The 12,836-nt window shown below is 43.7% G+C and overlaps 1 protein-coding gene across 1 annotated transcript in view; it reads right to left on the bottom strand.

Annotated features, from left to right (window-relative positions):
* Window positions 1-12,836, bottom strand: part of LOC140467478 (A-type voltage-gated potassium channel KCND3-like) — a 390,653-nt gene that overhangs the window by 33,679 nt on the left and 344,138 nt on the right. Inside the window, exons 4-5 of the mRNA XM_072563889.1 lie at window positions 8,786-8,887; window positions 3,708-3,806 (exon numbers count right to left, since the gene is read on the bottom strand). Of these exons, the coding sequence (XP_072419990.1) occupies window positions 3,708-3,806; window positions 8,786-8,887 (201 nt within the window). The remainder of the gene's footprint in view (window positions 1-3,707; window positions 3,807-8,785; window positions 8,888-12,836) is intronic.

Genomic DNA, 12,836 nt, shown 5'->3' with positions numbered 1-12,836 from the left:
GCCAGATGGGATGTACCCGGTTACTATAGGAAGCAAGGGGAGAGATTGCTGTGCCTTTGGTGATGATCTTTGCATCCTCACTGTCCACTGGAGTAGTACCAGATGATTGGAGGGTGGCAAATGTTATTCCCTTGTTCAAGAAAGGGATTAGGGATAACCCTGGGAATTACAGACCAGTCAGTATTATGTCGGTGGTGGGCAAATTATTGGAGAGTATTCTGAGAGACAGGACTTACAATTATTTGGAAAAACCCAGCTTGATTAGAGATAGTCAGCATGGCTTTGTGAGGGGTAGGTCATGCCTCACAAGCCTTATTGAATTCTTTGAGGATGTGATAAGATACATTGATGAAGGTAGAGCGGTGGATGTGGTGTACATGGATTTTAGCAAGGCATTTGATAAGGTTCCTCATGGTAGGCTGATTCAGAAAGTAAGGAGGCATGGGATACAGGGAAATTTGGCTGTCTGGATACAGAATTGGCTGGCCCATTGAAGACAGAGGGTGGTGGTAGAAGGAAAGTATTCAGCCTGGAGCTTGATGACCCATAGTGTTCCGCAGGTCTCAGATCTGGGACCTCTGCTGTTTGTGATTTTTATAAATGACTTGGATGCGGAAGTGGAAGGGTGGGTTAGTAAGTTTACTGATGACATGAAGGTTGGTGGAGTGGTGGATAGTGTGGAGGGCTGTTGTAGGTTACAGTGGGACATTGACAGGATGCAGAGCTGGGCTGAGAAGTGGCAGAAGGAGTTCAACCTGGAAAAGTGTGAAGTTATTCATTTTGGAAGGTTGAATTCTAATGCAGAATACAGGGTTAAAGGCAGGATTCTCTGCAGTGTGAAGGAATAGAAGGATCTTGGGGTCCATATCCATAGATCCCTCAAAGTTGTCACCCAAGTTGATAGGATTGCTAAGAAGGCGTATGGTGTGTTGCCTTTCATTAGCAGGGGGATTGAATTTAAGAGCCATGAGGTTATACTGCAGCTCTTTAAAGCCCTTTGGAATATTGTGTTCAGTTCTGGTCGCCTCATTTCGAAAGATGTGGAAGCTTTAGAGAGGGTGCAGAGGAGATTAACCAGGATGCTGCCTGGATTGGAGGGCATGTCTTATGAAGAAAGGTTGAGGGAGCCAGGGCTTTTTTCATTAGAGTGAAGGAGGATGAGAGGTGACTTGATAGAGGTGTACAAGATGATGAGAGGCATAGATAGAGTGGACAGCCAGAGACTTTTCCCCAGGGCAGAAATGGCTATCATGAGGGGTCAAAACTTTAAGGTGATTGGAGGAAGCTTTTGGAGAGATATCAGAGGTAGGTTCTTTACACAGAGAGTGGTGGGTGCATGGAATGCACTGCCAGCTGTGGTAGTGGAGTCAGATACGTTAGAGACATTAAGCGACTCTTGGATAGGTACATGGATGATAGTAAAATGAAGGGTATGTAGGTTAGTCTGATCTTAGAGTAGGATAAAAGGTCAGCACAACATCAAGGGCTGAAGGGTCTGTATTGTGCTGTACTGTTCCATGTTCTATGCTCTATGTTCTAGTTCTCCTCTACATCGGAGAGACCAAGCGTAAACTCTGGGGCCGGTTCATATGGTCCATTTGCACCAACCAACCCCATTCCGGTGGCCAACCATTTCAACTCCCCCTCCCACTCCTCCATGACATGTCCATGCTGGATCCCCTCGAAAGCCTAAACAAGACCACCCACAAACCAGAGGAAGATCACCTCATCTTCTGCCTCAGAATCCTATACCACACGGCATCAATATTGAATTCACCAGTTTCCAAATCTCCCCTTCCCCCACCCCATCCCAGATCCAACCCTCCAACTCAGATCCACCCTCTGGACTTGTCCTTCTTCCTCCTCATCTATCCACTCTCCCCTTCCCACTGACTATTGCAACCACCGAAATGCCATCTTATCCTGCTCCTCGGATGCTGCCTGACCTGCTGTGCTTTTCCAGCACCACTCCAATCTAGACTCTGATTTCCATCATCTGCAGTCCTCATTTTTGCCTATTGCAATCATTCCCCACCTGCATCCAACTATGGCCTTCCCAGCTACCTTTCACCAGCTCCACCCCACCTCCCTATTTATCTCTCAGCCCCCATACCCCCCCACTACATTCCTGATAAAGAGCTTCTACCCGAAACGTCGATTCTCCTGCTCCTTGGATGCTGCCCGACCTGCTGTGCTTTGTCCACCGGCACACTTTATTGACTATTGACTCTGACTCTTCAGCATCTGCAGTCCTCACTCTCTCCTCCATGCACAGTTCTTGTCCAGGAACTGGGTAAACAGAGAATTAAATAGGGTTTGTACAATATGAAATGAGCTGTGAGTCCATCCAGGCGTACTGATGTTTATCCTCCAAAGGAACAGCTTGTGAATGACTGGATTCACCTTGTTCCAAATCACTGTACTCTCAGTCATTTTGATCACCTCCCTAACCTGTTCTTAAACGTCATTGTGCTCTCTGCTTCAATCACTAACTTGGCGAGTCAATTCACCACAAACCCTATGTTTCTCCTGCTTTCTGCCATGAATTCTGCCTTTTGTTTAATTTTATGTCTGCGTCCTCTAGACCTCTCGGTGGCTGTAACAGTCTGAGCTTGTGATTTCTGTTCCCTGCCTTTGTGGAGCTTCTGATTATTAGTCTGGCATCTCTCATCGTAAAACGTCCTGTCAGGGTGGGGTAGGGTTGGGTTTCACTGTGAAGCCCCAGATGTTCAGTAGCCAGTCAGTACCCCTGCTATATGTGTTGTAAATGTGAAAGATCCTCCCCAGGTTGAAAGACCCTACATGCAAGCTCTTCTATAGAGTGTGCTTTGTGCCCTCCTAGCTTTGAGGGACTACCAGAGAGTTGGATGGAATATTTCCACACCCCTAAAAGCAGGTCACTTGGTGGGGGTACACATGAGGCTTCTAGTATCTTTGGGTTTGGAGCCCACCAGGAGCCAACACCTTCAGAGGAGGGTGATAGAGGTTGTTAGTTTGGCCACTTCCTATGCTGTTCTAAAAACCACTCTGCCCAGAGTATTTCCTGGGAAACGGGTTGTAAGTTTGAATTTCTTTAAATAAAGCATAAAAAGCAAAGATAGGAAGTGGCCCACATCCATTTGTCGTGACAGGTCCCTCCTGGGTTTTGTCACAAGTTTGTTCAGGTTCTGTCTGGATCAAGGGTAAATGGAGAATGGGGTGGAGGAGTGTCAGGTGGATTTTCCTGTCGGGGTTGTAAAATTCCCAGAAGTTCCCAGGATGTAGGAACATCTCCACCTCCCTCACCAACCCAGCTTCTCCCCACGAGTCTCTAAAACCAGGCGTAAAATAACATACCAAAAGGCCTGAGAGAGTAACCACTCAAGCTGAGGCTGGGAGAGACAGGCTCTTAATGCAGTCAGATGCTAGACAGAGAGGCTTTGAACATTAAAGAAATGGCTGAGCTTTTTCCAAACATTAAAGTGACTCCACTGAGAGAGGTTGGAGATTGTACATCACCTGCTTCCCTGACAGACAGGAACACAGGTTTTGTGTTTTAGACTTTATTTCCCATGGACATGACCCCAGGGAACATTCTGAAGTAATGTTGACAGGTTGGAATGCTGAACAAGAGTCTATACAATTTTCACCAGAGTCTCAAAGGCAAACGTCTACAGCATGTGTTCAGCTGCACCTGCACGAGGGGGGTAAGGGGTCTGTTGACTTACTGTTGTTCTCTCTAAGCAGTGGAGCAGATGGTGATGCTGTCTCGCCACAGCTGAGCCTGGCTTGTTCAGAGACTGCTGCTGCTCCTTATCGCCTGAGTCCTGAAATGACAGCATCATAAAGAAGCAGTTTGTATTACATTTGAAATCAATGCTACTGTTTACAGAAAGAGGCCATTTGGCCCCACTGAACCCATGTCATTCCTCTGCAAGAGCAAATGAGTCCGCTCCCCCAGCCCGGCCCTTTCCCTGAAACCTGACAACCTCTCTTTTCCTTCAGCTGTTGATCCAGAAAGACAAACCAAAGAACTGCAGATGCTGGAGATCTGAAATAAAAACCAAAATTGCTGGAGAAACTCAGCAGATCTGGCAGCATCTGTGGAGAGAAAACAGCATTAATACTTTGAGTTCAGAGGGCTAATGAAGAGTGACTGGACTCGAAACGTGAACCTTTCTTCCTTACAGAAGCTGCCAGTCTTTTTGGGATTCAACGGTAATTTCATCTTTTTGTTTTTCTTTTTTCAAGTGCAATAGTGCAAAAGTGAGAGTGCAATAAGTGGATGGAGGTGGGGGTAAAGGTGATAGGTTGGAGGGGAGGGAGGAGTGGATAGGTGGGAAGAAAGGTTGACAAATGGGACAGGTCATGAGGGCGGTGCTGATTTGGAAAATTGTTACTGGGGTAAGGTGGGGTGGAGGGGAAATGAGGAAACTGGTGAAGTCCACATTGATGCCATTGGGTTAGAAGGTTCTGAGGCGGAAGATGAGGCAATCTTTCTCCAGGCGTTGGGTGGTGAGGGCATGGCAATGGAGGAGGCCCAGGACCTGCATGTCCTCAGCAGAGTGGGAGGGGGAGTTGAAGAGTTTGGCTATGGGGCGGTGGGGTTGATTGATGCGGGTGCACAACACCGGCCCCTATTGTCCAAGAGATTTATTTGAAATCACAAGCTTTTGGAGCGCTGCTCTGTTGTCACTTCACCTGATGAAGGAGCAGTGCTCTAAAAGCTTGTGGTTTCAAAGAACCTGGTGTCATGTGGCTTCTGAAATTCCTCTCAACCTTCTCTTCTCCTAAGAAACATAAGAACCAGGAGCAGGAGTAGGCCATCTGGCCCATTGAGCCGGCTCCGCCATTCAATAAGGTCATGGCTGATCTTCTCATGGACTCAGCTCCACTTACCCACCCTCTCACCATAGCCCTTAATTCCTTTACTGTTCAAAAATCTATCTATCTTTCCCTGAAAGAAACATTCAACAAGGTAGCCTCAACTGGTTCACTGGGCAGGGAATTCCATAGATTCACTACCCTTTGGATGAAGAGGTTCCTCCTCAGCTCGGTCCTAAATCTGTTGCCCCCTTATTTTGAGGTGATGCCCCCAGTTCTAGTTTCACCTGCCAATGGAAACAACCTCCCTGCTTCCATCTTATCTATTCCCTTCATAGTTTTAAAACTGTCATTCTTGAAAGCATTTTCTTTAAGAAGATAAACATTTATTGGACCATGGAATCAAAGGCTGTCAGAGTAGATGGGAATGCGGAATTCCAAACACATGTGCCATGATCTTATTGACTGGCAGAGACCAGGGATTGAATGGTCTTTTTATAGGGTGCTATTTATGCTCCTAGGATGTAGGTAGGGATGGGCTTGGTTGCATAGCTCAGTTGGCTGGACTGATTGGCATAAGGCATAGAATAAAGACAACAATATGGTTCAAATCTGTGATAGCTCATGGAATCTCTGACTCTTTACCCTATGGAATGGTTACCATCAAGCTGCACATAACAATCACGGAGAAGGTTGTTAATAATACTTTGTCAACTATGGCTCCTTATGGTACCATCAGGTCATCAATGGTATATGGGGATAATGTGTATAAAACATGAAAAACATGTGTAACATGTTTGATCATCCATTATTATTTTACATGGTGGAGTGGAATTGATGGGCTGAATGGCCTGTTCCTAATTATTATATTCATATTCTCCTCAAGGCCTAGTTGTCAATATTTTTCCTGGTTGATAACCATCTCCTGCATCGTGGACCTCCTCCAGCAGGGTATAGATTCAGGCTTCCTTTATTACCCAAAGCAGCCTTCATTTACATATAAACCTGACCATTCTTTATTTATAGAGGAACCTCAATTATCTGAAGGACACAGGCAGGAAATATTTAGTTCGGTCAATCAAATTTCGGATAATCGAATGCCAAAATTGTTTGGCCAAGCATTGGGACCTTGTGATCTTGCCTGATAATCCGATATTTGGATGATCAAATGACAGATAATTGAGGTTCCTCTGTATAGCTAAACCTGGTCAGGAATGTTACAAAGCTGGAGGAGGTGTCACTATGCAACCTGGCTCATTTGGTACCCCTCCTCAAGCCTTTAAGTCAAGACATTGAGGGTCGAAGCTGGTCTAGGACTTGAGAAGCTAATTGAGAGATGTGGGCTACATCAGGCTGTTGGAACAAGGGGTATGGAGTAGTTCAAAAAGTCGTGATGGGGGGTTTTTACTGTGATCAGTAGTGAGGTTTATCTGAAGATGATAGTGAGGCTGTGTTCGAGTATTACTTTGCAGGGTGTGAGGCAGAATCATAGGAAGTTACTTTGAGGGGAATAGACTATATCAACCGGAACTATTGAGGAGTTTGGGGATTATCAAACTTTATTAAAGTGAGAGAGCACTGTTGCACTGAGGGGAAGAGGTTATGGGCCTATCTGCAATCACTAATACTCGTGATTCTATATCTTTCTGCTTTGCATTTGATTTTGAGCCTGTCTCAAACTGTAATGACCTTTGTTTTAAAATGTTATTGAGTAGGTATTCATTTAAAACTAACTGTGATTGTTCTATAATTTGGCATAGTATGTAATCAGTAGTAGTGTTATTAATGTGGACTCAGTTTCTCTCTGGTCACTTCCCATTTGAACAATGCAGGCCAGGTTTGTAACTAATGTTTAACCCAAACTATTGCAGGAAACGGGCTGATTTTGATTTGATAACACATGAACTACAAATCAAGCTGTAGACTAGTTTTGAACACAAGAGGTTGCCAGCCACAGGTGGTGTCATGAGATGGAGTTTGATTGATGGGCAGTATTTTCAGGCGCCATCTTGAATTGGCCAACTTGGACTTACTCTTTGACCAAGAAAATGACTCCTTTCTCTTTCACTCACGTTATTTCTTATATTTCCCTCTTTCTTTGTCTTCCTTGTTCTCTCTTTCTATCCCTCTTGCTTTCTCTCTCTTCTTTCTTTCCTTTTTTTCTCTTTCTCTTCCTTTCTCTCTGTCTTTCTCCCTTGCTTTTTCTTCCTTCCTTATTATTCATTTTTAATTATTTACTAAAATTGTTGCATTTATGTATGATTTAGTAAGGTGTCACTCATTAGTTTTACATCTAGAGTATGACTCTAAATCTAAGATTGTGCAGGGTCTCTTAGCCTGAAGGATGTATCAGGAAATTGCAGGGAGACATTTCAGAAAGGTCTAAATATGATACAGTGAGGAACACATTAAAACATGGTACAATGACGGTTGTGAGATCCTCTGAAGGTTATACCATATATCAGGATATGAGAGTGAGGAATATGTGGTACATTTGAGAATGTTATTGGGCAAGGTATAAATTCTATGTGTAAACGAAAATCCAAAGAACTGCAGATGTTGGAAACCAGAAAAAGAACAGTAATTGCTGGAGAACTTCAACAGGTCTGGCAGTATTTGTGGAGTTGAAACGTTTGGTGCTGGAAAAACACAGCAGCATCTGAGGAGCAGGAGAATCGACTTTTCCGGCATAAGCCCTGCTGTGCTTTTCCAGCGCTACATTTTTCGACTCTGATCTCCAGCATCTGCAGTCCTCACTTTCTTCTAGCATCTGTGGAGAGGAATCAGAGTTGCATCTTGGATATAGTGACCCCTTTTCAGAACAGTTATATGTGTATGTGTGTGGAATAAAGACGGATGTGTGTTATTAACTTTTGTTGCAGGTAAATCTATTTGTGTTCATGTTATAGTGACAAGTTCAGAGTATGATGGCGAGTGTTACACTGAGTTCATAGAATATCCAAAACCTTCTGGCCCAGAGTTCCTCTTTGGGTCTTCCTGGGTCATCTGTCCTGAATTCCACTCCAATCTTCCCAACCCCACATTAAAAATGGTAGCTGCTTTTCAAGGCCAGGTTCACGGAGCTGGAACTTCTCCTACCTGAACCAGGAATAGATCTCGGGTTTTCGGATTATTTGCTTATAATTTCGTATTACCCCATAACCTGCCAGTTCAGTGTATCATCACTTTTTCCTGCCTTTTGTTTGTTGTTGTGAGACACACATTTACTGAATATTGACCGAGAACAAGTTGCTGCTATATATCACAAAAACAAATTGCTGGAGAAACTCAGCAGCTCTGATACCATCTGTGGAGGGAAAGCGGAGTTAACGTTTTGGGTCTGATGATCATTCCTCAGAATGGGTGACCGGAAACGAAACATTAAGTCTGCTTTCTTTCTTCATATATGCTGCCAGATCTGCTGAGTTTTTCCAGCAATTTCTGATTTTGTTTCTGATTTCCAGTATCTGCAGTTCTTTGTTTCAATTTATTGTTGGTGTTTGTGTGTGCCCACGCGATGGTTTTATGACACAATGAGAAGTTTGATATGTGTTAGGATCTTACAGTCGGAGATGGGGGTATAATAGAGTGTTACTTTGAGATCAGAAGAAGTTAATATGGGAGGAGTGGGAGATAGCAGCCAGAGGAAATTCACTCATGCAATTGTTTTGACTAGCATGGATGCGATGGGCCAAAGAACCTTTAAGTGCGCTGTAGATCTCTATAACTATGAACCTACGAGCTACACCACACCTTGTCAGAGTAGTGGAGGAGTGTTGTAGTGAGGCTTAAGAATAAATACTGGGAATATGTATAGGACATGGCAGGCCATCTCAGTCAAACATGAGGAGAAATAAATAAGACGCACTCAATCAAAACTTCAGTGTTCTTGGAATGATCCACCATTTTGCTTCCAGGCAATCATTTCCAAGCACCCTTGATCTCATCATCTAATCTCTGGACAGTGTAATATTGAACTTACTGTGAGCTCCAGTGCCTCGTTCATCAAGCCATTACGTTTGATTTGCAGATAAGCGTTGGCATTTCCAGTCTTTGCTATCTTTATCCTCGCAAGCCTGGCTTTCTGTGAAGGAAATCAAACAGTCTCAACATTTATCCTCAAAACTATTTCAGCTTCTAAACAGTTTATTGTAGCTCCTTCTCCCTTTTAACTTGCCCTGTTACCAGTGTGGAACAATCCGGGTGCAGAGGGAGGAGATTTGTGAACAGAACCTCTCCCTGGACCCAATGGTTACTGACTCCTCCATTTGACATTTCTCTTCAGAATTTCCCACTCTCCTCGACCCTTGTTTTCTGCCCTTTGCCATCTTGGAATCAATGTCCATCACATTGAATTCTGCCCACTTTCTTCCTCAAAGGCTTCTTCCTAAAATTGGCAACTTAGAAAGCACAAGCCTAGGTTCTGGTATCATAGAATCCCTACAGTGTGGAAGCAAGCCATTTTACTCACCGAGTCCGTACTGACCCTCTGAAGAGCATCCCACCCAGTCCCACTCCCTGTAACTCTGCATTTCCCACTCCACCTAGCTTTGGACTGTGGGAGGAAACCCAGGCAGGCACGGGGACAATGTGCAAACTCCACACAGCCAGACACTCGAGCTGGAGTTGAACTGATGTACCTGGTGCTGTGATGCAGCAGTGCTAACTGCTGAGCCACCATGCCGCCCCAAGTTACATTCCGTGTAGCTCTATAGAAAGGTTTTGAGCTTGACTCCAGAGGTTTGAGTACAAACCCAAGACTAACTCTCCAGTGGATTGCTGAAGGAGTGTGGAACTGTTGGAGAAGCTATATTTCAGGACGAGATGCTAACTCTTAGACATCTGTTTCTGGATTAGTGGTGCTGGAAGAGCACAGCAGTTCAGGCAGCATCCGAGGAGCAGTAAAATCGACGTTTTGGGCAAAAGCCCATCATCAGGAATACAGGCAGAGAGGCTGAAGCGTGAAGAGATAAGCATTTATCTCTCCACGCTTCAGGCTCTCTGCTTGTATTCCTGATGAAGGGCTTTTGCCCGAAACGTCGATTTTACTGCTCCTCGGATGCTGCCTGAACTGTTGTGCTCTTCCAGCACCACTAATCCAGAATCTGGTTTCCAGCATCTGCAGTCATTGTTTTTACCTCTTAGACATCTATGTCTACTCTCTCAGGTGGATGCGAAAGATCTCACTGCTGTGTTTTGAAGAAAGCAGAGGAGTTATTTCTCAACATTGCTAAAAACATTGATCATTTGTGGATCTGGGCATAAGTGATCACACTATCACTTGCCGTGAAGCACTTCGATCCTGAGGTCATGAACGGTGCTACATAAATGCAAGCGTGTTGTTCTTGACTCAATTTACCTTCTATTAGTGTGTTTTGAGAAGATTTGTAGCTCAGGTTGAGGTTTTGGATGTAGGCTTGCTTGCTGAGCTGGAAGGTTCATTTCCAGACGTTTCATTACCCTACTAGGTAACATCTTCAGTGGGCCTCTGGGTGAAACACTGCTGATAATTCCTGCTTTCTATTTATATATTTGGGTTTCTTTGGGTTGGTGATGTCATTTCTAGGAATTCTCGTGCGTGTCTTTGTTTGTCCTAGAAGCATAGCATTCCAACCGGAACTCTATCAACAAACACATCAAGTTAGACCCCATCTACCACCCCCTGAGAAAAGGAACAGGAAGTGACTTCACCACAGGGAATAACGTCACCACAGGAAATGACATCGCCAACCCAAAGAAACCCAAACATATAAATTGAAAGCAAGAATTTTCAGCATTGCTTCGCCTGAGGCCCACTGAAGATGTTACCTAGTAGGGTAACAAAACGTCTGAAAATGAACCTTCCAGCTCAGTGAGCAAACCTACATCAATTACCTTCTGTTCTTAGCCCTTTACAAAGGTTTTGCCTAGAGAGTGGTTTCCATAACTTCCGTTGACTCAGTTGGATACTCTCTGAAGTGAGAGAGAGAGAAAAAAAAGCTGTGCACTTGAGGAACAATGAGAGAATACATTGGGATATTGGAATGTTGTAATGAAGATGTAATAAAGAGCAATGGGACTTCGAGTGAAGGTTTTGAGAAAGAGTCTCGCTTAGTAAAGGAATAAGCAAACTATTATTGCAGAGGGTGTAACCATCCACTGTTACTAAGTTCTGCACTCAAGGAATAATGCTGTCTGAGCCAGAAATATAAGCTTATTAAAAGTACTCACCGAAGATAGATGAAGTATGCTCAACCACAAAATCTAATTCATTCCGATAAATTGTTCAGTTACATTTAGAACAACAAGAATTATTAGAATTGCTGAAAGAGTCTGGTGTGTGATATTTCCACTGTTTACGCATCAAGAACTAATGAAAACATTACCACTTAACAATGGCAATGAGAGGCATGCACTTAAGACAAAATAACTATCATTATTCAATAACTGTCTTTTCAAGCAGGTCTACCAAGACTGAAGCACTTCAGTACTTCAGATGAATTGAATTGATACAGGGGGAGCTTGGCCAGATTAAATCCAAGGTAACATTGGTCTCAAAGCTAACAGAAACCCTTTGCTGTCATTTTTTTGTTGAATCTCTAAAGGTCAGAGTCCAGAGTCCTAAAGGACATGATTAAAGTGCAGACTTGGAAGCAATAACAGAAATTACTGGAAAGGCACAGCAAGTCTGGCAGCATTTTTGGAAAGGAATCAGAGTTGATATTTAAGGACCAGTGATCCTTCCTCAGAACAGTCTTTCATAGAATCCTGACAGTGTGGAAGCATTTGGCCTATTGCCCTGCCAAAGAGCCATCCCATCTACAACACTGCGTTTCCCAAGGCTAACCCACCTAGTCTGCACATCCCTGGACATACAGGCAATTTAGCATGGCCAATACACCTAATCTGCACATCTTTGGACTGTGGGAGGAAACCAGAGACCCGGAGGAACCCACACAGACGCAGGGAGAATGTGCACACACCACACAGACAGTCACCTGAGGCTGGAATTGAACCCAGGTCTCTCGTGCTGTGAGGCAGTGGTGCTAACCGCTGTGCCACCAATCTTAATTTCTTCCTGATTAAAAACCTCTATCTCAATGTTGAATATACCGAATGACCCAACCTCAGCAGCACTTGGGGGAAAGAATTCCACAGATTCACTACTTCTTGACTGAAGAAATTCTAATTCATCACTGACTTCAATGTGTGATAACTTATTCCGAGATGATAGCCTCTGATCGTAGTCTCTCCGACAATGAGGAAACAGCCTCTGTGCATCTCCCCTGTCAATCTCCTAAGAATCTTGTATGTTACACTACGATTGTCTTTCATTCTTCTGAACTCCAGTGAGGTACAGATCCAATCGATTCAACCTGCCCTCAGAAGATATTTCCTTCATACCTAATATCAATCTAGTGAACCTTCTCTGGACTGCCCCAAAGCCAGTATATATTTCCTTAGATGAGGGAACCATGGTATTTCAGCTGTGGTCTGAACATCGTCTTGCAAAGTTTCAACATTGCTGCTGTATTTTTTCACTTCATTCCCTTTGAAATAAAGACCAACATTCCATTTGCCTTCTGTATTACTCACTGAATTTGTGTGCTAGCTTTCTGTAATTCAACTTTCTGAGGAAGGGTCACTGGACCTGAAATGCTAACTTTGATTTCTTGCCACAGATGCTGCCAGACCTGCTGAATTTTTTCCATCATATTCTGTTTTAGTTTCTGTACTTCATGAACAGGGACTCCCAACTCCCTCTGTGCTTTAGCTTGCTTTAGTCTTTCTCCATTTAAGTACTATTTAACTCCTCTATTCTTCCCGCCAAAGTGCATAAGTTCACATTTTCCCACATTACTTTTCATCTTATATCCATTTTGGCTTCTCTCTTCTTTTTTATATATTTTAAGAAATTTTTGCTGTCTGTCTTAATATTACTGCCAAATGTACCCTCTAAGTTTTTGCTCACTTGCTTAACCTGTCTGTATTCCTTTGCAGACTCTGTGTTATCCTCACTATGTGCCTTGCCACGTATTTTCGTGTCATTCATA

The sequence above is a fragment of the Chiloscyllium punctatum genome, chromosome 45 (genome assembly GCF_047496795.1).
Source record: "Chiloscyllium punctatum isolate Juve2018m chromosome 45, sChiPun1.3, whole genome shotgun sequence".
Lineage (NCBI taxonomy): Eukaryota > Metazoa > Chordata > Chondrichthyes > Orectolobiformes > Hemiscylliidae > Chiloscyllium > Chiloscyllium punctatum.
The sequence above is the reverse complement of the archived record's forward strand: the minus strand, read 5'-3'. Positions and strand labels throughout refer to the sequence as shown.